Raw genomic sequence first — 26,597 nt, forward strand, 5'->3', positions numbered from 1 at the left:
GGGTTTCTTACTCCTTGGAGGCCATGTAGGCCATGAGGTCCATGACCCTGTTGCTGTAGCCATATTCATTTTCATACCAGGAAATGAGCCTTACAAAGCTGTCATTGAGAGCAATGCCATCCCCAGCATCAAAGGTGGAAGAGTGAGAGTTGTTGTTGAAGTTGCAAGGGACAACCTGGTCCTCAATGTAGCCCTCGGATGCCTGCTTCTTGATGTCATCATACTTGACAGGTTTCTCCAGGCGGCATGTCAGATTCACAATGGATACATTGGAGGTAGGAACACAGAAGATCATGCCAGTGAGCTTCCTGTTCAGCTCTGGGATGACCTTGCCCACAGCCTTGGCAGCACCAGTGGATGCAGGGATGATGTTCTGGGCAGCCTCACAGCCATCACACCACAGCTTTCCAAAGGAGCCATCCACAGTCTTCTGAGTGGCAGTGATGGCATGAACCTAGGTCATGAGCCCTTCCATGATGCCAAAGTTGTCATGGATGACCTTGGCCAGGGAGACTAAGCAGTCGGTGATGCAAGATGCATTGCTGACAATCTTGAGTGAGTTGTCATATTTCTCATGGTTCACACCCATCACAAACATGGGGGCATCAGCAGAAGGAGCAGAGATGATGACCCTTGTGTCCCCACTCTTCAAGTGGTCCCCAGCCTTCTCCATGGTGGTGAAGACACCAGTAGACTCCACAACATACTCAGCACCAGCATCAGCCCATTTGATGTTAGCGGGATCTCACTCCTGGAAGATGGTGATAGGCTTCCCATTGATGACAAGCTTCCCATTCTCAGCCTTGACTGTGCTGTTGAACTTGCCATGGGTGGAGTCATACTGGAACATGTAGACCATGTAGTTGAGGTCAGTGAAGGGGTGAAGGGGTCATTAATTGCAACAATCTCCACTTTGCCAACTGCAGAGCAGAAGGCAGCCCTGGTAACCAAGGCACCCAATACGGCCAAATCTTTTCACACTGACCTTCACCATTTTGTCTACAGGATGAGGCTGGCACTGCACAAGAAGATGCGGCTGTTTCTGGAACAGGAAGGAGCAGAGAGCCAAGATGTTTCTTTTATGCTAAAAAAAAAAAATCTCTGTTCAGTCTATACACACACACACACACACACACACACACACACACACACCCAACCCTACATTTTAAACTCAGAATCACCTTTTGGATCCTCAAGCTTTTACTCTGTCTCCAAGGTATGAATCTACTGCTTTGTCTACAAGATAGATTTTAGTACAAATCACAAACATTGGTAATACTAATATATCTAAGACTTTTATCTCTTTTGTAATTTTTTTTAAATTCATGTAAGCTTTAGGAAATCACAACTTGGATCCACCTGTTATAGGTCAAACTGACTCGAAATAAATACTCCTGTCAATCAACAGCCTAAGCTCACCCACCTACTGCTTATACCTGAGGGGGAAGTTCCAAATGTAAAATTCTCCCTTGAGTTCCTCAACTTTAACTTCTGTCCCTAGTCTATGATTTCCACTCAGCTGACAGACACCATCAGGAGTCATCTGCAGACTACAAACTGCTCCAAAATCAGTGAGCCCTAAACTTTCTGAAAGCTGATAAAAGCCAGTCCAATGTATGTGATTGATACCTGTCTCCTCATCTGGGTCAACAAACCAAACGTTTCTGATGAATCCTCACGTATCCCCTACTGCTCATTACTTGAATCCTTTCCTGGCCTTTGACCAATATTCCAACTTTCCTGTTCCCTGAAAACAACACCCTGAGAAGCTAAGAGGCAATTACAGAAAAGACTACATCATTTCTTATCCTCAACAAAGGCTGCAATGTTAGGTCCAAAGGAAACTAGTTCCCCTCTACCAGAAGGTTAGTATATGGCTTTAGAAATATGAACAAGTCATCCACCAGAGAGTCAAAGATTTGACTCAGGAAACAATTCAAGGAGTGAAATGTGATGGTTAACATTACATTAGGTTTTAATTACTATGCTTAAGTGGGGTGTGTGTGTGTGTGTGTGTGTGTGTGTGTGTGTGTGTTGTGTGTGTATACAAGTATATGTACACATGTACTTATATGCATATATGCATGTATATGTGTGCATATACATATGCATACTTATATACATATGCATATATATGCCTCTAACATGTAACCCCCTTACTTGTACTGGCAGCCCACATTCCTTTTTTCCCAGAAATTGAAGATTGTTCTTAAATTGACTGATCTTATAAAATTTGCTGTTCTTGCAAGATAATAATGTCATAAGACTAACTGTTATTTCTGCATTTGTAATCAGACTTGCTTACTCTGCTCAAAAAGATAATTGCAAGATCCAAAATTATAATTTTATTTATTTATTTATAATTATAATATTATTTATGGGTTTTGCCTTTATAAGCTCTGGCCTACAATGGCTAGATGCTGTATCTTGTGAGCACTCTCGGGTGCAGACTTGAGGCCAGGTACCTGGTACCAGTACCGCAATAAAAGTCCTCCTCATGGTCATAGTGAATTTCTGAGTGATCACAACCATGCACTGGGAGACCAGCCGGGACTACACAGTGAGTCTTAAGGCAGCCAGGGCTACATGGAGTATCCCTGTCTCAAAATAAACACACACACACACACAGAGAGAGAGAGAGAGAGAGAGAGAGAGAGAGAGAGAGAGAGAGAGAGAGAGAGAGAGAGAGAGATTTTATTTTAAAACATAGTGTCAGAATGTTAAAGAAAGGGCTGAAACAACACAAGAGCAAAGCATGTCCTCCAAAAATGCCTGCTGTGGGCTCAGAGGGTGACAGAGATGCCCACAAGCATTTGTGTTAGGCCTTTAATGGGGGCGCATCCTTGCCCATGTCTACATTATGATGGCAACTTTGTTCTAGCTTCTGTCTGGAAAGGACACTAACAATACTTAGACTGAACAGTAAGGACGCCCACTCACCAGCTCTGTACACTTTCAAGTTATTCCCAACAGTCCAGGTTCATATCTGTCCAGGAGGCTCGTTGCCAACGATTGGATGTGAGCCCAGGTCCATAAAAACAAGATTGCAACCAGCAGATTCTGAAAAGAGAAAATGGTGTGTGTAATGAGGGCAGAGATGGATCAACCACATCACCTTCCAGGCCCAGGGTGGGACTGAAAACTTATTTTAAGACTTAAAAGCAAGTTTAGAAAAGTTGACAAAATAACTATTATAAATTATCTAATCAGGTAGTTATCCTTGACACTTTACTGAAACTCAAAATATCTTTTCTGGCTATTTCCAGATCATTCAAAATCTATTTCATATACTTTCATGTCCTGGTTCCTAACTTTTTTCCCTGGGAACCACTGCACTCTGAGGGCATCTCCCCTCACCATTCTCCTGGGTGCACAGAGTAATTCCATCACAAGGCAAAGGCATCTTCTGGGGCAAACAGGCAAGTGTTCTGTTCATTTACACTTAGCCTAAAGCTGCCAATATAGGTAGCAATTGTCTCCTACATATTACATTGTCTCATATTACATTGTCTACATATTACAAATTGTCTCATACATTATTACATAAAGAAATTTAACTGAACCAATGGCATATTCTTTAATTTGTACAAACTTTTTCAAAATTGTTTTTAGGTCAGCGTACTAGGTGATGGGCTTCGTCACGGCATCTTTATATATCATTACACTTTGCTCTCCTTCATTTGTTCTCCCAGGGTTCCCTCTGTGAACTCTCACTCCCCTCACCCCAGTCTCCTCATCTGATTTCCCGTGACATGTATCTCATTGCCATCTCTAGGTACCATTTTCCTACGATCTCTTTCTTCCTTCTCACTGTCCTTCTTCTAATGACCAGCACACTCACACATATATAAAAACATGCTCACGCACACAGGCATGATGTTAAATTTGTGTTTCCAGCTGTAACCATGTTCCTGCAAACGGTCTTGCCTAATGGCTGAATAAAAATTCCATTGAGCGTGCATGCCTCACTCCCACTGCTCACTTGTTTACGGTTATATGAGCAGTCTCTGCTGTGACTAAACATGGGTAAACACAGACATACAAATGTCTCTGTAATAAATGGGCTTGGTGTCCTGAGGGTTGGTATCCAGGTTTGGTAGAGCTGGCTCACATGGCAACACCATTTTAGTTTTCAGAGGACACACATGTTGATGTCCCTAATGTCTACATTAGTTTCCTGAGTGTGACTCTTCTTGTGTATCCTCTACTGTCTCTGGAATGGTCTTTCTGACAGGGTAAGATAGCACTTCAAAGCAGCTTGGGTTTTCATTTTCCTGATGGCTAAGGGTGTTGAGCCCTTTTCAAAGTATTTATTGGTCATTTCTATTTCTTATTCTAGAACTATTGTATTGCTAGCTCAGCCTTTGCTTGGATGGGTACTGTTTTCTATGGGTTGTTTTGTTTTGTTTTGTTAAATTTTCTAGATAGTAACCTGCTGTCTGATACATAGCTGGCAAGACTCCTCCAACCCTACAGCTGTCCCTTCACTCTGGTGATTGTTTGCTATGCTGTGCAGAAGCTTCTTAATGTTATTTTGCCCCAATCTCTAAGTCCTGGGGTTCTTTTCTGTGCTGTTAGAAGTTTTCTGTTTGTTTTTTGTGGGTTTTTTCCCCTCAGAGACTCCACCTATGTTGTTATCTTGAAAGTTTTTCTGTGTTTTTCTCTAGAAGTTTCAACAGTTCAGGTTTTTTCCTTAAGGTCTTTTACTCATTTTGAATTTTTGTTTTATTTTGTTTTGTTTGTTTGTTTGTTGTTTGGGGAGGCGGTGTAAAGTCAAAAGTCAGAGTAGAGATCTAGCTGATTCATCCACATGTATGTGACAGTTTAAAGGAAAATGGCCTCCGAGTAGGCTCACAAATTTGAATGCTTGGTCACCAGGGAGCAGCACTATTAGTAGATATAGCCTTGGTGAAGTAGGTGTGGCCTTGTTGAAGGAAGTGTGTCACTGTGGGGTGGGATTTGAGGTTTCAGAAGGGGGCTGGAAATGGAGAAAAGGGATAACATCTGAAATGTAAATAAATAAAACATTCCATTAAGAAGAAGAAGAAGGAGAAAGAGAAGGAAAAGGAGAGGTAGAAGAAGAGGAAGAGGAAGAAGAAGCAGACGCCCAAGCAAGCCAGGCTGGTGACTTTCTCTTCTGCTGCCTGCAGATCCAGATGTCAAGCCCTAGGGCACCTCTCCAGCACCATGTGTGCCTCTGAGCGCCATACATCTTTCCATGGTGCTAATGAACTAAACCTCAGAATACAGTCTCTCCACAGCAATAGAGCATTGACTAGGACAACATGGATATTCATGTTCCCTAGAAGCATTTGTCAAAGAGTCTGTCTTCCTTCAACAAGCAAGTCTGCTTTTGACAAGTTTGTTAAAAAATATTAATTGTTTTGACTGTGCTGTTTTGACTGTGTTGGGCCCTGTATTTCATTCCATTGGTCAACATGCATTTTGTGAAAGTACCATGTTGATTTTGTTACTATGGAGAGTGGATATTCTGCTATCCAGTATTGTTCTTGTGCTCAGGATGCTTTGGCTGTTCAGGGTCCTTTGTGCTTCCATATGAATGTTGGTTGAGACTCTTTTTAAGTTCTGTGAAAAATGTTGTTGAGATTTTGATGGGGAGTACATTGAATCTGTAGCTGTATTCAGTAATCTAGGCTCTTCAGAATATCAGTTCTGCCCTCCCATGCAAGGATGGGCTTTTCAGCCATGCATCTGCCTTCAACTCAGCCATATTGGTGTAAGCCAGTGGACTTCAGCCAGTAGGTTGAAACCCCTTTGGAAGCCACGTATCAGATATCTACATTATGATTCATAACAAGTAGCAAAATTATAGTTGTAAAGCAGTAACTAAATAATTTTATGGTTGGGGGTCACCACAACATGAGGAACCGTATTAAAGGGTCACAGTGTTGGGAAGGGTGGGAACCACTGGTATAAGAAATTCTCACTCAGGTGCCTGAAAGCAACCCCAATAAACTCACTGGTTCACCAAAGCTGATTTGTGTGGAACCATTTCTCTTATGTCACGGTTTCTGTCAAGGGTGAATGGACTCCCTAGACATGAATTGTTCATGTTTCCCCAGGAGAAGCCAGACAACACTTGACTGTTGCAAACAGCCCTGACTGAATACAGGAATGAAGATTTCTCTCTGAAAGCCTGATTTTTATTCTTTTGCAAGATGAACACATCTAATACACAGCGCAGCGCCTATCACTGATAACCCCACGGGCACACCTGAAAGTCTGTTGAGGAGACATTCCATGCTAAATGTTTTTATGAGAATTTAGCAGTAGGATTTGATGTAAGAAAAGTGAATGCAGCCAGGCGGTGGTGGTGCACGCCTTTAATCCCAGCACTTGGGAGGCAGAGGCAGGCAGATTTCTGAGTTCTGAGTTCGAGGCCAGCCTGGTCTACAGAGTGAGTTCCAGGACAGCCAGAGCTACACAGAGAAACCCTGCCTCGAAAAACCAAAAAAAGAAAAAAGAAAGAAAGAAAAGGAAAGGAAAGAAAAGAAAAGAAAAGAGAATGCAAACAGAATCTCAATACGTTTTACCCTTTCTTTGAGAATGATAGCAACTGTGAGAGTGTTTTGTGTGGGTACATGTGTTGGGCAAAATAAATGATACCCTTCATCATTAGCTTGCAGTTAAAGTAATTAAGCCTTTGTTGAATAGATTAGCATCCATGTTGAGCAGAAGGCATTTTGTCCATGGTTAAGATGACTGGATCTGGGATTGAGGAGATGCCTCAGGGGAAAAAGTACTAGTGGTACAAGCATGAGGATCTGAAACCCCAGAACTCACATAAAAGCTGGGCATGTGTGGCACAGTGTGGCACATATGTGCCTGAATTCTCTCCTCTCTCTCCCTCTCTCTCTCTCTCTCTCACTCTCTTCCCCCACCACACACACACACACACACACACACTGGATCAAAGGCACATTTTCATTCAGGAATTCTACTTTGTCCTCCTGTGCCTACCTCTACAGTGAATATTTTAGCAATGGCTATGAGTCACCCTTACTCCTAATTGAGAAACCCAATACACTCATTGCTTCATCCAGGTAGACTTGGGTAGGACTATTTGTTTGGTCTGTATCAGTACATTTTCTAGATGAACAGACACTTGTTCAAGTCTCTTCGGGAAAAGTCAGGTAACACATTCCCAGTGTCTCCTCCCGGTATTTTCCAAGAAGCACCTCTCAGGGTATGTGTGAGCTGTTAGAGCACCATGTAGTGAAGACAGGGATTCTGCATATTCTATTTTGTATGGGCACGTTGGCACATCATTCTGAAGGAAGTAATCTTCACAAGCTGGAGTCATCTGAGAAAAAAGAACCTCAACTGAAAAAATATACCACTCTTTCTAAGTCGGCACTCTGCAAGGACGAAGCCATGTTCAGCTCCAGCACCAAGATTGTGAAGCCCAATGGCGAGAAGCCGGACGAGTTCGAGTCTGGCATCTCTCAGGCGCTGCTCGAGCTGGAGATGAACTCCGATCTCAAGGCACAGCTGCAGGAACTCAACATCACCGCAGCGAAGGGAATCGAAGTTGGTGGTGTTCGGAAAGCTATCACAATTTTTGTACCAGTTCCTCAGCTTAAATCCAGAAAATCCAAGTCTGGCTAGTTCGTGAATTGGAGTTCAGTGGGAAGCATGTAGTCTTCATTGCTCAGAGGAGGATTCTGCCCAAGCCAACCCGGAAAAGCCTACGAAAAATAAGCAAAAGCGCCTCAGAAGCCGCACCCTGACAGCAGTGCATGATGCCATCCTTGAGGACTTGGTCTTCCCAAGTGAAATTGTGGGTAAGAGAATCCATGTGAAACTGGATGGCAGCCGATTTATAAAAGTTCACTTAGACAAAGCACAACAGAACAACGTGGAGCACAGGGTGGGAACTTTTTCTGGTGTGTACAAGAAGCTCACAGGCAAGGATGTGGATTTTGAATTCCCAGAGTTTCAGTTGTAAAGAAAATGACTGAATAAAGTGCCATTCATAGAAAAAAAGAAAAGAAAAGAAAAGATATACCTCCATCAGATTCACCTGAAGACGAGACTGTGGTGCATTTTCTTCATATATGATTGGTATGGGAAGGCCTAGCATCAGTGGGGATGCCATGGCCAGTGGGTGGTTCTGGGTTGTGTACAGAAGCAGGCAAAGCAGGCCACAAGGAACAAGCCAGTAAGTAGCACTCCTCCCTGAGTGTGGCTTCAGGACTTGCTCTGCTGTAACTCCTGCCTGGGTTCCCTCAATAATAGACTCTAATCTATAAAAGGAAATAAACCTTTTTCTCCACAAGTTGCTTTTGGTTATGGTGTTCATCACAGCAACAGAAAGCAAATTAGAGCATTGGCCAATAGACCTTGTATGAGCCTTCATCTTGTGGTAATAATGGTTTTGTCCTTAGGTTGTCAGAGCCAGAGGTGTGTCTGGAGTCTAGAGAGAAAAGGCCTGGGATACTACTCAAGTCTTCTAACACACTAGATAGTGGACACCTCAGGGATGCATCTGGCCTCCACTGTCAATAGCACAAGGCTGAGCCCTCTAACCTAATGCATAGTGTCCACAAGAAAATCAAGAGTATTTTAGTGGATTATTCACTGAAAGTGAATATGAAATAACACGAAAACATTGTCCAGGGTGTCCAGAAATACTTTACATCCTGACATGTGGCATTCAAACCCACTGAAGAGCTAGTATGTAATCCCAGAGCACATCTGTAATCCCAGCACTCAGGAAGTAATGCCAGGAGGTCCAAGAGTTCAAGGTCATCCTCTTGCTCTACATAGCCTGAGCTAAATGAAGCCCTGTCTCAGAAGTCCAACAGAACCATGGGACTGGATATCCTGATTTCTTGTATGGAAAAATATGGCTTTAATGATGACAAAAAAATGGGGAAACAGGAAACAAACTGCACGGCTGCACACAGCAGCCGTGTTCAACAGCTGTTCAACAGCTCCCCCTAGCAGCGTGACTCCCAAGGACTCTTCTACACAAACATAAGTACAAGGAAAAACTGCCTTTACAGGGTAGTAACAGAAGCTTGACTTACAGGCAGATGGAGCCAGGGCTTCAGGGAACTGTAAATTGAGATAGAAAACCATCACATCTCAAAAAAAAAAAAAAAAAAAAAAAAACCACACAACTAAAAAAACCTCTCCTGTTGCCTTGTCCCTGCCCCACTACACCCTGACATGCTGCTTTTCGACAGGCAAAGCTGAGGAGATGGTGGGGGGTTGCAAGGGAGACTGAGATTGAGCTGAAGCCACTGCCAAGAAAGACCAAGTCAGTCCTAAATTGAAACATAGTCAGAGTCCAGATATATCTGATGGAGTCGTATTAGATGCTTCAGTCAGTGTGATCAGACAGAAGGATTCAGTGTCTAAGAAAGGCTGAAGAAGTACTAGGAATAATTATGAGTGTATGTTTTGAAAAACATTTAATCCAGAAAGAAGGTGTGAGGCGGGGTGGGGGGAGAAGAGAAGGAAGGAAAGAGAGGCTGGAAAGGAGGGAGGAAGAAGAGGGAGGGCGAGGGAGGAAAAGAAAAGGGAAGAAAAGGGAGAAGAGGAGTGCTCGTCCTCGCTATCTTCAACAGACCAAGAACAGGTCTCACCATCCCCTCCCATTTACTTTGCTTTTTGAAGCAAAGAGTTTGAGAAGGTGTTTTAATATAGATTTAAAGTCATCAATAGACAGACAAAGACATATAAGGACAGTGGCTGATGCTTTATAATACATGTGGGTATCTAAGACAGTCATGTTGACTCACCGTAACAATAGTTACACACATAGAATAGCATTACTTCCTTATACACTGTTCGTAGGACATAGACTATTAAAGCCTGCTGGAACCCTGCTCTTAGCTAAGGGATGGTTCTTTAGTAAATGATCTCTAAGGTTTATGGGATGCATTCTACATATTTATAGACTGGTGATAGAAAAACACAGCTCAATGACAGCATTGTTACTGTAGGTAGGTCACAAGGAAGTGAACATACATGCTTTCATGCACATGGCCTACATGTGAGAGCCTCTTTTGTTTTCTCTGTTTTTCTATTCTGTCTGTTTTGCCTTCTGGGTCATGGGTCCTTTCATCTTAAGGGCTGATAATAGTTAAAACTCCCTGTCCTAAGGTTTTTGTTTTGTTTTTGTTTTTTGAGATGTGTGTGTGTGTGTGTGTGTGTGTGTGAGAGAGAGAGAGAGAGAGAGAGAGAGAGAGAGAGAGAGAGATTATGTGCATACCTACAGAGTCCAGAAGAAGAAACCAGATCTCCTGAAGCTGGGGTCATAGGCACTTGTGAACCCCTGTATATATGTTCCAGGACCTTACTCCAGTCATCTGCCAGAGCTGCAAGTGCTCCTACCTGCTGGGCCACCTCTCTAGCCCCCTGAGGCTTCTTCAGGCTTCAGGGGAATATGGCTACTGCTTACACAGTATTGAAAGTCTCCATCTGCCTGATCTAAAGAGACACTGAAGGCCTGTGCTTAGGTAGTGAAGGATCAAAATAATTACACAAGAATTTGAGAAAGAATTCATCAGGGAAACATCAAATCACACAAGCTGCAAAGCTTACAGCAGACTTTCATGTTTAATTCAAGATTAACATAAAAAATGAGACTTTTTCTGTCACGAAGACCTGCAGATGATACCTTGAAATCATCAAAACAGAAGTAAAAATCTGGCAGATTAGCCGGGGCGGTGGTGGTGCACACCTTTAATCCCAGCACTTGGGAGACAGAGGCAGGCGGATTTCTGAGTTCAAGGCCAGCCTGGTCTACAGAGTGAGTTCCAGGACAGCCAGAAACACAGAGAAACCCTGTCTCAAAACCTCCCCCCAAAAAAATCTGGCAGATTTAACTTGAACATAAAAATCTGGAACAGATGATACATTACCCATGTTGTCAGATATACACACAGAGAACTCTCTCTTAATAATAGAAAAGATCCTCCTGTGCTGTCAAAACACCAAGCAATGTTTGCTGCATCTTACTGAGGAAGGCAGATTTGCATACTAAGGAGGATGTGCTTGAGAATCTTCACAAAGAGATTAAAATTTTGGTTGAGCATTTGGTATTGAGAGACACAGATCATCTCCAACTTTTTTCATTAATCATCAATCATTACTGCTAAGAGAGCCCCTGAGAGGACCAGCTGCCACACTGTAGTCCTCTACCTACCACTAATATTGATGTCCACAACACATCTGGAGAAGCATCTACACTTTTCCTGACCCCATACAGCAGGCCATTGTTCCCATGGCACAGGTGACAAAGCTAAGACATGAGAGGTAAGAACCAGTGTTAGAATTGAGAACCATACTTTCAGGTTTTGGATGTCCAGTCCCCAACCACTAAGCAAAAATGCTTCTAATGTATATGACCTGAAGAGACGCTCATGGGTAAACTCCCACAGGCCATGTGTCTGGGATCTTGCCAGTGAGGAGTAAACACAAATTGTGGATGTTACTGCCAACCCTGTCTCCTCAGGAACACTGTACTGTCCCTTAGACTAGAACCACAATTAGGCTCCTTAGTCCTTTTGTGGTCCTGATCAATCAGTCTTGGTGTGTGTTCAATAAGCTGTCCTTGCTTAACTGAGATTGGTGTTCCTATGGTTTATGTGGTGATTCCTGAACCCCCAACATTGGCCAATGATACTGTTCCAATGTTCATTTCCTCTTCAGTGCTGTATTGAGGTGATGTGAAGTGCAGACCTAAAGAGAACCTAGCATGATGCTTAGCTTTAATTGTCAACTTGACACAACCCAAACTCACATGGAAAGAGAGTGTCAATAAGGGGTCATCTATATTGGGTTGGTCTGTGGATATAGCTAAGAGAGATTGCCTTGATTGAGTCAATTGATGGAGGAAGAAGACCCAGCCCACCACAGATGACACCATATCCTAGGAAGGGAGTCCTGAGCTGAGAGTGAAGAAATTGAACTGAGTATAAGCAAGCAATAAAGTAAGGTGTGTGCATGCATTTCTTTCTGCTCTTGATTACAGATGTGATATATCAGCTGTCTGAAGCTCCTGCCCTGCAGTGATGGACCATAACCTGGAATTGTGGTCTAAAACAAATCCTTTCTCCCCTAAGTTGCTCTTTTGTCAAAGTATTTTATCACAGAAACAAAAATTAAACTAGCAAAAATCTATACACAGGAAGTGGCTTTATTGCTGTATAGACTATATAGCTTTTATGCTTTGGACTATTTTATAGGGAAAGTGAGAGCATTTGACACATTGGGCTAGAAAAGCCACTGGATACTGGAAGCAGAGGAATGGGACATTTTAGTGGCAACTTGGAAGGTAAAAATTCTGTAAGAAACAGTTGAGACTCAGATCATGGGTTTTAGAGAATATCTAAGACTCTATCAGAAACGGGAGGCAGTCATTGTGTGTGGTATTTTGGCTAAAAACACATGTGCTAATCAGCCTGGGGCTAAAGAAGCAGCTATGACTATCATAGAGATCAACACCACTGAAATGAGGTTCTTGGCTTCAGTGGAACAAAGAAAAGTATTTCCTCAGGACCAGCACAAAAATCCTGATAGGTGTGATCCAAGAGGGGCAGGCCACATCCCAAGCTGGCAGCAGATCTTGGAGATATAAGTGTCATCCACATGGTACTGGTTATGAAAGCATAAAAACAAGATTTAGGGCATCACGGAGAGGAGCTGAGGAGATGCTAAGACCATGTAAAGCTGCTGGTATAGAGTTGAGCCACCCTAAAAAGAGAAGCTGCATGTTTTGCAGGTATCAGAGCTGGATGGGTGGGGCTTCCTAAGTCCTTTGGAGCAAAAATCCCATTAGGAGCTTCAGATACTGGACGTTGGACCCACAAGATTTGCAATGTGCCCTGCCAGATTTTGAGTTTATTTGTATCTAGTTGTATAACAGGCCCCAAGACTTTTGTAGATCACAAGAACTTCATACAACTGATGCCATATTAGAGACACCATTCTGATCTTAGAACCTAGCATGTCGGCTCCAACACCTGCCAAAATGGGAACAAAGACCTAGTCCGTAGTTCCAGGATCTGGGAAAGTCCCTGAATGTACCAACCTTGCTTTTGGCTTCTATAGTTTTGCTTCTCCCTAACTGATCTTCCCAACCAAAGTGTGTCAACCAGGATGTGGGTTTAAGGCATAAACAGCAAAGAATAAAGAGGCTTGGGGGCTCCACATTTTGGGCAAGTTCCCCTTGTATTCCTACAGCTGGCAAATAAAGACCTTCTGTTGGTTTTAGGAGTTTGTGGTCTTTAAAGGAGTTGCCCATGACATTCTGGAAACCCCAGCAAGATTCCCAGAGACCCTAGGGCCTCAGATCTCCTGGGCTGGTTGCACAAAGGATTAACATTTCCTAAGGAGTGGGCACCCTGCGACGTTCCAGAACCTGAGGAATTTCTCCCACCTCTGCTCCAGATGTCTCCACCCTAAACAGGAAGCTATAGAAAGTCACCTGGATCTGTCCTCTCTGGAAGTGAATCTGTTTATGACACCTGCTGCATAGGACACTTAGAAAAGTCTGGACCCAGCCTTAGCTCCAGCATCTAGGATTCACATGAGACATCATCTGAAACCCTAGTTTGAATCTGTGTGGTAGCCACCTCCGGTTATCCTTTCTATGTGTCTTTCTACATTTCCCTCTGTGTGTTTCTGTCAGATATATTGGTTGAAGAAACAGATCTAAAATGAGTGGGGAAATGAATCATTCTGGGACCATGGTGGCTGCTGCTCCTGGGACAGTGCACAACTGTTTGTAACTCCTGTTCCAGATAATACTATACCCTCTCCTGGCTTTGGCAGGCACTGGGGGCATTCACGTGGTGCACAGGCATGTTTTCAGGCAAACATCTACACACATAAAAATAAATAAAATAAGATTATGATTTTAAAATGTTGTGTTGTATGTCAAGCTGACAAAAGGCAGGGTGTGATGATTGGCTTTAACTATCAACTCAACTTAGAACAACCTGGGAAGAGAGTCTGGAGGACACATTGTCTATACTAGGTTGGCCTGTAGGTATATCTTGTTGGAGGGATGGGGGTATCTTAATTAAGTAATTGATATCCAAAAAAACTATGGGTGGTGCCATTCCCTGGGCAGGGAGTCTTGAACTGTATGATAAGAAATCAAGGTAATCAAGGTGATGCTGTGTGTGTATGTTTCTCTCCGCTCTTAACTATGGATGCCATATGACCAGCTGCTTCACACTCCTGCTGTTGTGACTTCTGAGTGTTAAACTGTAGCCTGGAACTGTGGTCTGAAAATAAGCCATTTATCCATTTATCTCCTAAATTGTGTGTGTGTGTGTGTGTGTGTGTGTGTGTGTGTGTGTGTGTGTGTGAAATGTGAGATAACAACAGACAAGAAACTGGAGCACTGAATAATAGCATTCTCAACTACTCCTGGTTTTGTAACTTCTCAGTAAACATGAAATTAAAAATAAAAGGCTAAAGTGGGCCGGAGAGACTGCTCTGCAGTCAAGAGCGATTGTTGCTCTTGCAAAGAACCTGGATTCTCATCCCAGAAGCCACATCAGGCTGTAGCATCCCTGTAACCCCAGCCTCAGAGGATCTGCCACCCTCTTCTTGTCTCTGTGAGTGCTGTACTCATGAGAACACACACATCATACATATATACATACACACATACATGCATGCATACATTCACACACACACACACACATGCACACACCATGTACACAGAAATTGTAAAGATCAATGGTTTTAAAGATCTAAGTAAGCTGGAACCAGCACAGTGATGTGTGCAGTTATAGCCCATGATTGCTTGCTTCTGCTTCATTGTCAGCAGCTCTGAACAATAAAAACCCTTGCTGGCTTACACCTTTTGATTTCATTATTACAGAAAAACCCTATTTATTCAAAACTAATCCAACACCCACCTTACTATTAAACCTGAACCTTGCAAGCTTGGGTCTGAGTGGCTGTCTTGTCCTATAGGTATCTGCTTTAGAATGGCTGACCAGGTTCAACTCTTTTAAGTGAAGGGACCAGGGCTCTCTGTGGCTATATTCCACCCTGCACAGTATTGCCTCCTAATCCCAGGCTCTGAGCCCCCTGTCCTCTGTCTTTCCGAAGACTTGATCATTCAACCAGTGGGAGCATTCTTGTCCTCAAAAGTCTTTCTGTATATGCCCTTCTTGTGTCTAGATAGTGACAGGACCCTGGGTGACATTTTTTCTTCATTTGCTGTGTGTCTCTGGACACAGCCTGGACAATTGATGAATACCAGATTGAAAAGCCGCTGGACTTCTGTGTTGGTACTAGGAGCAGCACAGGACATGACAGGGTTCAGCTAGGGTATTTGCAGCATGTGACTGCATAAGCAGTAGCAGGTGGGATGCTGGAGTGCAGGGATGCTGGGGTGCGGGGATGCTGGAGTGCGGAGATGCTGGGGTGCAGGGATGTTGGGGTGCAGGGATGCTGAGGTGCAGGGATGCTGGGGTGCAGGGATGCTGGGGTGCAGGGATGCTGGAGTACAGGGATGCTGGGGTGCAGGGATGCTGGGGTGCAGGGATGCTGGGGTGCAGGGATACTGGGGTGCAAGGATGCTGGGGTGCAGGGATGCTGGGGTGCAGAGATGCTGGAGTGTGGGATGCTGGAGTGTGGGGATGCTGGGGTGCAGGGATGCTGGAGTGTGGGGATGCTAGTAGAAGGTACCAGCAAGGGCATAGGTTTATCTTCTCAGAGGAACAGGAACAGAGATGTCATTGAGTCTTGAGGCAAAGAAGCAGCTATCCCCAAAGCAAAGACCCCACCTCCACCCAGAGACGATAAGGGCTGGGCAGTGACTTGAACCACAACCAGCCCCAAAGATATCAAAAGACATTATCCAGACCTCAAGCAACACTTTAATAAAGGAGATAATGCAGCTGCTAGCATTGCCTGGAGTCCTGTAACTTCCACCCCAAGGGACAATTTAACGGGAAGGTATATGAAGAGAAAGGCGTTAGCACCCATGGGACACAGGATGGGCAGAGCCCAGGGACCTCAGAACAGCAGCTTCAGAAGAAGGAGGCTGCCAAAGATAGAGGAGGTGAAGGAAGCTCTGATGCCCATGCTGGTTGTTGTGGTAACAGAGGTGGGGGAAGTTTCGATGCTTGATGGGGTAACGGTGGTTGAGTTGGCCTCAGTGGACTGCGTGCATTCAACGGACATGAAAACAAACTCTCCAACTGTTGTGTTCTCAGCGGACAGGAATTGACATGTAGAGTTGCTGATATCAGAACAGCCCTTTAGCTCCACTCTGCCAGTACCTGAAGAGGTAAATAAGACAGTCAGAACTCCGTACAACCCTCTGCCCAAGCCCCAGCCCAAACAGTTACTCATCTCTGAGAAGTCGAACAGTGTGCAACAGCCCCTCAACTCCTGGAAGCCATCTTTAAGGAAGAAGTCCAGAGATAAGAATACCACACAGAAGCAGTACAAGAACTACGGAGGTCAGAGTCCAGGCCCATCCTCACACAACCCCAAAAGCCACTTGGGCTGTGAGAGGTGGGTTGCAAACCCAGACTTAAAAGAGAGCTGGGAACTAGATCTTGGATGCCCAGTCTCTCATGCTCCTGTGGAGCTGTCCGATGAAAAAGCCAAAAATCAAACCAGGTATGGTAATGAACACCTGCAAGCCCAGTACTTGACAGACTGTAGCAGGAAGACCATGAGTTCAAGGCCAGCCTCAGCTATGTAGCAAGACTCTGTCAAGAGAAATACAAAGGAGAGGGAAGAGTAAAAGAAGGAAGGGGGAAAGAAGGAGGAGAGAAGGAAGAAGGAAACAAAAGGAAAAGGCAAGCATGAGTGACAGGCTCAGGGTACGTTCTTTCTTGCAACTCTCCATTCAGAAAGGAATGAGTCAGTGGGCAAACTTGACTCCCCCCTGCCACCAAAGCATTTTCTTTCAAGAAATTTCACTTCTCTAGATCTGACTTCTTCCTGTCTGAGTTTTCCTTGAGAAAAAAAGAAAAGCCAACAAGAAGTGTGCAGGAAATTCTCAGCATCTTTATCTTGACTCAGAGCTCTGTTTACTTAAACATAGTTCCAGATTCAAGATGTAGGGAAAGGTCCATGGCTCTTTCAAAGACAATAGCAGCTATTTCTGAGTGGCTGTGCCCCTCCGGGTCTGTCAGCTGCAACTCAACTGTCCCTAGGAAACAGGGAGTTCCCCGAGAACTGAAAGGGCTCAAGATCGTGAAGGGACTCAATACTGTCAGAGCGTCAGAGTGTTAGAGCATATTGTGTGAAAGAGACCACTGAACCTCAGGAAGAAAGCAGTTTGCTCTTGCTTCACCCCAGGTATCAGTGCTGAGAAATGAGCTACCCTGAGTCGGGAAGAATGGTGCTTGGCACATCTTGACACGCAAGAAAAGGTCCGTTTGTGGTCTGCCTGGCTTTGACCATTAAAGAGGCTACATCACCAGGAGACACGGGGACAAGATGAGCATAGAAATTCTTTGCTGCTGTTGCTGCCTTTACGTGCAACTTCAGAATTAAAAACTAGGGCAGTGTGGGTACCTCGAGCATTTCAAAAGGCAAGTGTGACCTTTCGCAGTGGAAGAATATATGTTTTACATGTGTGAGGCTTCTGAGAATAGAGAAGACAGACAGAAAAATCCAGAGAGACTGAGAAAGTGAGAGGGAGAGAGAATAGACATTCCGAGATATAAAAAATTTATAGAGGCAGTAAAAAAGACCAGTGGCTGCCAGAGTCTTGTTGAATAGAAGAAAAACTTGAGTCACAGAAGTCTTCCAGGACAAGGGCCATCCTCTATGTTACACTGTCGTGGTGGAATAAACTGTATCAGGAGTAACCCTGAGATAAACTGGGGACTTGGGTGACAGTGAGTGCCTGTGTAGGCTCACCTCTGTGGTGAGCGCTTGACAATGATAGCAATTACACATGAGCCAGGCAGCACAGGAACATGGGAGGTGTCTGTGCCTTTAACCCAGCTTTACTGTAGTTCTAAAATACATCTTTAAAAAATAGTTTTAAAGGCTTTAAAAAAAAAAAAAACCAGAATACTTGGATACACTGAAAGTTCCGTGGCTATAGTTAAGCTTTGAAGTTAACATTAAGCAAAAATTGAAACAGAATTTGGGTCTGAACTGTGTTTTAGCTGAGACAGGCTGGTTATTTGTTTTTGACTCGTACCTCTTTTTTTTCCTTCTTGGACATCACTAGACCACATTCCCAAGAGTTCCGTTAGCCAGGATTCCACCCACTGTAGTGTGTAGGAGGACACTGCATATTCACTTCTGGCCCTGACTCCAGAGATGGCCCCAGCCTTGTCTCACTGTCCTCCTCTCCCCCCACCACCCCACCCCCAGACCTCCACCACAAAGGACCAGCAGAGATCAACTCTCTTCTGGGAAAATAAGTACAGAGCTACAAGGCAGTAGTGGCCCCAAGGCTGTCCCTTTAGCAAGAGGCAAATGCACACTGCCTGCATGCTGCTGTCGGCTTGGCCGGGTTCTCTGGCAAAGTGATGGCCGTTCTCAGGTTACTTTTGTAGAAGAAAAGCAATAGCCAGATGGCCCTAGCTGCCCCAAGCCAACACCTCTCAGGATGTAGAAGAAAAGTATATATAGGTATTAAAAGCAAATAAAAGTCACACATGTCCACGCCTAAAGAGCAATGGCAGCCTAGCAAAGAAGCCAGGGCCAGGAGGGTCAGGCAGTCAGGTAACTGAACCTGGGTGTGACTACAGAAAGGAGGGAGAAAGGCAACCAGCTATAGCCCTGGCCAAAGAGCTGAAGTAGCAACCAGCAGAAGGCTTCCTGGCAGTCTCTAACTAACTGAAGGACATCCTGAGCTAATCCTCCCTCTGTTTCCGCCATCCCCAGCTCTTCTGCCTTAGCTCAGCACTTGAATCTTGTTTCAGTCTGAGCCCTGTTAAGGAGCTGAAGCTCCAGGACTTACCATTTGTAAGCTCCGCAATGATATGGACACATTGCTCTCCTTCGTAACACTGCTGGGGTTTCTCCTCACAGCGTGTTTGGTTGTAGTCGTAGCAAGACATGCACTGCGTGTTAGTGGATTCCTGGGTTCCAGATTCTGGGTAGAGGAAAGCCATTACTTAGATTTGTGTTATTACACTGTCCTGAGAGACAGGGACAAGCAGGCAGAAAAACTGCTAGGAAGTCTACATTCAGGCAGCCTCAGATCTAGCCCTCGAGACACATGCTTTGCCCAAAGGTTTCCTATGCACAACTCCTGAGAGCCATCCTTGTGCACCAGCCAGTTCACAAGAATGGTGATCCACAGCGCTGTGGGGTAACATAAGGGGGAAACCGAAGACAACGAGCTGTAGCCAATGTCAACGCCAACTGGCTGTTTGGAGCCTTAGCCAACAGGTGTCTGATTGGCATTAAGATTTGTTCTGAGCAGATGAAAATGGCCCATTTTCATATTGTGATGGAGAAAAACAATTTTAAATCACATTGAGAACGAGCCTTACTCCTAACTGCCTGTGCTTATGATGGTGAACATCACTGTCTCTGCCCATGGTTTTTCTGTTTTATTGTTTTGTTTTGCTTTGTTTTGTTTCTTCTTCTGAATCAGTGATTCTCAACCTGTGGATCATGACCATCAGAAAACCACACATTTCCGATGGTCTTAGGAACTGAGACACTGCTCAGCAGCAAAGTTACAGTTACGAAGCAGCAACAAAAATAAATTTATGATTGGGGGTTCCGATGGTTGTGACCCAACCACTGCTCTAAATGAAGACTTTGATCTAGAAAATCATTTCTCAAACTGCGGTCCAGGAACTCATGGGTCCTTGAGACCTGCAGAGATTCCAAATGGTTAAAACCACTTCTATAAAACACCAAGATGTTATCTGCTTCTTTTAGTACTCCTGTTACCTTGTGTGCATGCAGCAGAATTTTCCAGAAGCCCCACATAATGAGCAAGACTGAAACATTAAATACACAAGCAAATCTGAGATTCCCAGCTTCCTTCTAAACCAGGAGTTAAACACTCCATGAAAATATACATTTGGGGAGGGCTGAGAGATGGCTTAGTAATTAATAGCACAGGCTGCCTTCCAGGGAACCCAGGTTCAGTTCCCAGAAACCATGTGGCATATTACAACCCTGTAACTCCAGCTCAATACCCACTTTTGGCTTCCATGGGCATTACATATGCATGGAGCACATAAATGCATACACATACATATACTATATATTTCAATAAATGGTGAATATATTAGTATATACTATATATTAGTATCTATTAACACATATTGTATATTGGTATATCTATTTACATATATGCTGTTCATTAAATATTTTTGGAAGTTATTTCTAAGTAAAACTCTTACTAGTATTTATATGTGTGTATATACACACACATATATGTGTGTGTGTGTGTGTGTATAATAAGATATATATATATATATATATATAACTTATTATTTGTTTTTGTTTTTTGAGACAGAGTCTCACTATGTAGACCAGCCTGGCCTTAAACTAATAGAGATCTAGCTACCTCTTCTGCCTCCCAAGGGAATGCTAGGATTAAAAGCATGTGCAACCCCACTTGGCTAACTGATTTTACTTTTGATTACTTGAATTAAGATTTGTGAATTTGCTTAGCTTTAATTTCTAACCTGGTAGATGTTAGCAGGTGGAGACCAAATAAACAAAAGACTTGAGGAGTCTTCAACTGTTACCGAGATTTAGAATGTTGCCAGGCATGGTGGCACACACCTATAATCCCAGCACTCAGGAGGCACAGGCAAGAGGACTGAGTGAAGGTCATCCTTGGCTCCATAGCAAATTTAAGGTGAATCTAGACTGCAAGAAACATTGTCTAAAAGAAATTCTTAGTTGAGGCACTGAGATCACAAAAATTAAAAAATGACTAACGAGAATTTGCTTCTCATGCCTCAAAAAATGACCCATGAAACCCCTATCTTCCCTGAAAGGGAAAGTGGAGTTGAGCTGGGTTAGTGTCTCCCGTGTTTCTTGTGTAATTGCTGTAAGTCAGATGCCAACATTATCCAGCTGTGTGCAGAAGTGCCTGGACTTGAGACATCCACCCCAGATAAACAAAGCAGGCAGAAAAGCAAGGAAGGTCTGACCCCGGACAGGCTGCTGGGCCCTGTACCAACCATAGTGGGTGCCATTGCATGCTTCTCCTTGGCAGCACTGGCTTGCAAAATGGAATCTTTGATCATCAAATATACGAACAGTGAAGGCCACCTCCGTGCTGTTCTCGGTGCAATTCGATTCGGAGCAGAACTTGTTCTGGTACAAATGGAGGAACCCTCCTACACCGAAGCGAACACAGACTGTTAGTACCTGAAGAAGCTTCAGTGAGAATAACACCCTGAGAAGACAATGCTTCAGACAAGGACAGTTGACGTAAACCTCTGCTCAGAACAGTTTGGGAGAAACTGGAGAAGGATTCTTAGACCAAGAAGGACCCAGCCGGGTGCTAGTGGCACTTCTTTAACCCCAGCACTTGGAAAGTACAGAAAGGTAGATAGATCTCTGTGAGTTCAAGACCAGCCTGGTCTACATAGTGAGTTCCAGGCCAGCCAAGGGTACATAAGACCTTGTCTTGGTTTAAAAAAAAAAAAAAAGGAACAACAAAACAAACAAACAAAACAAAGAGAAAACTGCTCCCCATCAGAGAACTCTTTCCTCCATCGGATTACCAGAGAGATGGGTTAAACTCTGCAATTAGCTAACCTACACCTAGTGAGCCTCACTCACATGGTCATATGCACATATGCACATGGTCACATATATCAGAAAAGATATAAGTGAGTCCGGCACAAAGTTGTAAACCTACATCCTGTTAAAGGTTTTCATGATTTTGTTGTTGCCATTGTTAACTGCATCTCTTGTTCTTGATCATGAGTTTTGTGGTGACAATGTCATATCATGATGTCAAAAGGTTGGGTAAAATGCTTAGGCAGGAGGGACACCAGAAAAAAATGGTGGTCTAGTCTAACAGTATCCCCCACCCCGCCACTAATTTGTCTTAACGTCTCAAAAAAATAATAAAGCAGATACAGTGGGATTTTGTATCTGACACAACATCAGAGTGGCAACTGAGGTTCCTTCCTAGAAACTGCATGAAAAGCCCGTCAGAGCTCTGCAATACCCAACATCAGCTGCATGTGGCTGTTACATTAAATGTGAATTAGTCAAAATAAATAAAGAGATCGGGAGTGTGGCTCTGTGGTAGAGTGCTTATCTGGTACATGCAGAGCCCTGTATTTAAAACACACACACACACACACACAAGCCAACCACCAAAAAAATTAAGTAAATTAAATTAAGCTGACCATGTTGGCATATAATCATAATTCCAGCATTCAAGCAGTTGAGATTGATATCAACTTCCTCAATGGCTCTCTCTGCCTTACTTTATGAAAAACGGTCTTGAGGTGGTCTGGACCTCGCCAGTTTTAGGTTGGCTGCCCATCAAGGTATGGGTTCCTCTGGTCTTAGCTGCCCATGCTGGGGTTAAAGGCATGCACTACATGCCTAGCCTTTGTGCATAGATGCTGAGGGATATGCTTGGGTCCTCATGCTTTGTGCAAGCACTTCATTGACTGACCCATCTCCTGAGCACCCTTGCTTAGATGTCAGCTCTTGTCCTTGCTGCTTTTGTGCGTGGAAGACCTCTAAGTACCCTGAGAGATTCCCAGAGGTCAGAATGCCTTGGGGACAGAGGGGCATTCACTGAGGAAAACGCATTTGATCTATAAGAGAGAGGAGCCTTGCTGCGGAAGGAAGAGATGACTGGGGGGGAAAATACAAATGTCTCAGGCAAAACACCTGCCTCTTATTCAGCTCTGAGTTGCTCTTGCTGTTTACATCTACAAAAAATGTATCTGCAGTGAGGTTTCAATCAATGGAAGTGATTTCCACTATGCCACAGGACTCATCCGATTGTTTGATTCTGTGCCCGGATTCCCATCCAGCTTCTGCTCACCTCAGCCACTGGGGAGTTGTCTGCATGACCCAGTAGTCTCTCTGCACTGTACAGCCCAGCTCTGCCTCAGGTATCCCTCCTCTGTGCCCACCCACCTACCACAAGTCCCAGCAACAGCAGCTCTACTCACCTAGAGTGGAGCTGACAGAGGACTCCACACAACTGAGGGACCCTGCTTCTTCGCATTCGGTGACATTGTCATCACAGGTGCTATTGAATACATGACACTGTGTACAATTCAGGGAGTCTGAGAGGACAAAGTATTTACAGAATACAGTCAACAACCAGCAGATATTCACAGAGCACCACACCCACAACAGGAAAAATATCCAGATGGGACACCCAATTGTTCTCTGAGGATCCCCGAAACTGACATGAGACGAAGCCACGCCCATTAGTTTAGCCTCATCATTCACTCTTCCCCGACAGGAAAATCCAACCCTGACCAGCCACAGAGTGGTCTTTCTGAAAGCAGAGTGGACACATGGGTCTCACACAACACAATGGGCCAGGTGGTAGATACCGTGGGACACCAAGAGCAAGAATGTTGGGCAGGATTGGAAAAGAAGGCTATACACGAAGCGGGCCACATGGCCTCTCTCACCTACAACTGTAATGGCGAACGCAGCAATGACACCAGCAATTAAAACGCCTTTCATGATGCTAGATCTGGCTTCCCCAGAGGATGGGGCCACAGAGCCTCAAACCTGGAGAGACATAAGGGGCAGCTGGAGATTTGGTGGAATGGCTTCCACCAAAGAGTGTTTTAAAGACTCTGAAACAACGTTAGTACTGTCTCTGTCCTTGTGTCTGGGGAAAATATAAAGCAGAGTCCTGCATGGGTACACAGGGCTGTGACTTGTGTCCACACGGTCCTGACACCAGATTGAATTTAAGCTGCAGACGGGCAGATGAGCTGATTTTCAATTCTGCTAGGGCCAAAATTTGTGCCTATCAGATTTCTGTCACTCTGACAAAACGCCTGAGATGATCAGTTTATAAGGAAGAAAGATTCACTCTGACCAATGGCTTCAAAAGTGTCAGTCGGACTAGAGAGATGGTTCAGCAGTTAAGAGCACTAATTGCTCTTCCAAAGGTCCTGAGTTCAATTCCCAGCAAGCACATGGTGTCTCATCTGTCATGGGATCCAGTGCCCTCTTCTGGTATGTCTGAAGACAGCGAGCAACAGGACACTGTGCTCATATACATAAACAAATAACTAATAAATCTGTTTTTTTTAAAAAGCATCAGTCATTTTTACCTATATCATATGGGCCTGTGTGGAAGGAGGTCTATTCACCTATGGCAGCCAGGAAAGTACAAGGAAAGAGGAGAGTGTCCCAGTGTCTCCCTCAATGAGCTAACTTCTTCTAGGCATCCTCCTGAAGTTCCCAGGACCTCACTGTAGAGCTGCAGGCTGATGGCCAGGCCATGGGCTTTTGAGGAACACTTGAGATTCAGATCCTAACAGGGTCCTAGATAAATAGAGCTGCACTGGGTTCTGTGCCCTCCTCACTTCTCCCGGGTTCTATATTCCCCTCAGCTTCTCCTCAGCTCCCCTGACACAGATCCTGTGTCCTCCCTCCTCCAGAGTGTAATGGGTCCTCCCTCCAGAAGTCTCCTGCACTCTGTCCCTGCTCAGGGGCTTAGCTGCCACCACCTATGCAGATACCTGTGTGTGGGGAGCCCTTGTTATGCTCCAAGAGCCCTTTACACGTGCTCATCTACCCACCAAGGCAACCTGGTACTATTCTTGGAACCTGGTCAAAACTGAGATGAGAGAAATGTGCTCAAAATCAATCAAGCTCTTCCTCCTGAGAGGTGTCAGAGCTGGGACACACCCATTCCACTCTGCCACCCAACACTCGTGACACACCTCAAAACCCCAGGCCTGGACACATCAAAGCTCCTGAGTCAGATTAAAGTGTCACCAGTTTCTCATCGCCTAGCACTCTGCCTGCAAACCGTCTGAATTAGCTCTCTGAGGCTTGCTAGGTTTTTGCCACATTTGTTAGGATCCTAGGTTACTGCTTGGGATTTTCACTTTGCCTGAATAGCAGCATTGGCATGTAGCCCTCCCTGGTCATGATCTTATTTATCCTACAAATGGCAGCCATGGTCAAATGTGGCTCCTCAGGTTAATCCACTCACGGTCGATAACGACACGCCTGTTTGTCAGTACAGGAACCACTGTTCGGATCCTCAGTAGCCACATGTGCTGTGCAGCTGCCCCTAGCCAGGGCAGGCAGAACTGTCGCATTTCATGGAGCTCCCCCTAACTGCACCACCACCACCCCTGCGCCTGGCTGGTGTCTGTACTTCACAGCCGTGCAACCTCTGGACTAGCAAAAGCAGCCCAGGCTCAAAGCAGAACACGCTCCAGGTTCTTCCCCTGACAGCTGCCACAGGCTGAAGAAGAGCTGACCTTTTCCAGGGAAAACAGCCCTTTTCCACCCAAACACACATCCCATCACTCTGCACACACAGCAGTGTGGCCTTCTGGTTGACTTATTAGGAACTAGGGGAAAAGTAAAGGAAACTAGCCTGGTCAAGGGGACAGGAGGCCAACATGTTTTCCCAGTGGCCATGAGGTTTAGAAGCCCAGAAGGCAGCTAGCATATGTCTTGGTTAGAGTATGTCACAGGCGAGCTCTGCATTCAACTATTCATTCATCCACACACCAAGGCACCTCTCCAGGCCTGGAACCCCAACAGCTGGGAAAAGACTTCTAGAACCTAATTACTGGGAAGGAGGAGAGGAAGAGAGATAAAAGGTGTGGGAAGAGGCAACCATAGAAGGACAGCCATAGCGCAGATCAGATCAGCTCCACCAGCAGCCTGATGTGAGCCTTATCTCCAGACCCAGAGAAGTCAGGACCTGGCTAGCAGACAGCATGGAGGCAAAGCCTAGCAGCAGTCCTGTAATGGGGCATGAGGCCTGTCAATCACTTCTATTGGCCAGAAGGGTCTTGTGTAGCCCAGGCTAGCCTCAACCTGACTTAGTAGTCAAGGATAACCTTAACTTCTAATCCTCCTGCCTCTGTATCCTGAGTTCTGGGATGACAGACATCCATCATACCCAGTCAACAAGGCACTAGGGATGGACCCCAGCACTTCCTGCATCTTAGGCAAACACTCCCCCACGCTAGTTCCATCTCCAGTCCCCTTCTTGACTTGTAACATTCAGTAGTCAGGTAGCATGCTTTTACAATTTTTGGCATCTGCCAGGGAAGCCAGAGCTCAGAGACAGTGAGCCACACGGACAACAGAATGCCATGCAAGCAACGCTCCCCCCCCCCCCCCAGCCTCAACCTCTGCTACAGTCTGCCCATCTTGAGATCAGGGCAGCAGTGGACAACAGTGGCATAAAAGAGCCTCAAGAACATCCTGAACACTAGCCAGAGCAAGCCTGAGTTCCCTGAATGCCCCACCCCCACCCCAAGGATTCAGATTCTCCCAGGATCAGCCTCCAACCTCAGAGTCCCCTCACCTTCTGGTTCCAGCCAAGGACACTATCCCAAGGAAGATGGAGCCTGGCAATATGTAGGAGCAGGTGTGTGGGGACAGGCCTTATATAGTAGGTGGCTGTATGATCTGAAAGCCCAGCTGCCTTCTGGGGAGGA

General features: G+C 44.8%; 1 protein-coding gene and 2 pseudogenes across 1 annotated transcript; 1 reads left to right on the forward strand and 2 right to left on the reverse strand.

Annotated features, from left to right (window-relative positions):
- LOC117711226 (glyceraldehyde-3-phosphate dehydrogenase pseudogene) lies at positions 1–866 on the reverse strand (annotated as a pseudogene).
- A 6,528-nt stretch (positions 867–7,394) lies between these two features.
- Positions 7,395–7,984, forward strand: LOC117711228 (small ribosomal subunit protein eS7 pseudogene; annotated as a pseudogene).
- A 7,871-nt stretch (positions 7,985–15,855) lies between these two features.
- On the reverse strand, positions 15,856–26,597 carry LOC117711227 (ly6/PLAUR domain-containing protein 8-like). The gene is made up of 6 exons (XM_034506735.2): positions 26,465–26,597; positions 23,580–23,682; positions 23,106–23,222; positions 21,138–21,296; positions 18,941–19,075; positions 15,856–16,283 (listed from the first exon to the last, which is right to left on the reverse strand). The coding sequence occupies exons 2-6, from the start codon at positions 23,632–23,634 to the stop codon at positions 16,018–16,020; spliced, it is 732 nt and encodes a 243-aa protein (XP_034362626.1). The 5' UTR covers positions 23,635–23,682; positions 26,465–26,597; the 3' UTR covers positions 15,856–16,017.

This window comes from Arvicanthis niloticus, chromosome 6 (genome assembly GCF_011762505.2).
Source record: "Arvicanthis niloticus isolate mArvNil1 chromosome 6, mArvNil1.pat.X, whole genome shotgun sequence".
Classification (NCBI taxonomy): domain Eukaryota; kingdom Metazoa; phylum Chordata; class Mammalia; order Rodentia; family Muridae; genus Arvicanthis; species Arvicanthis niloticus.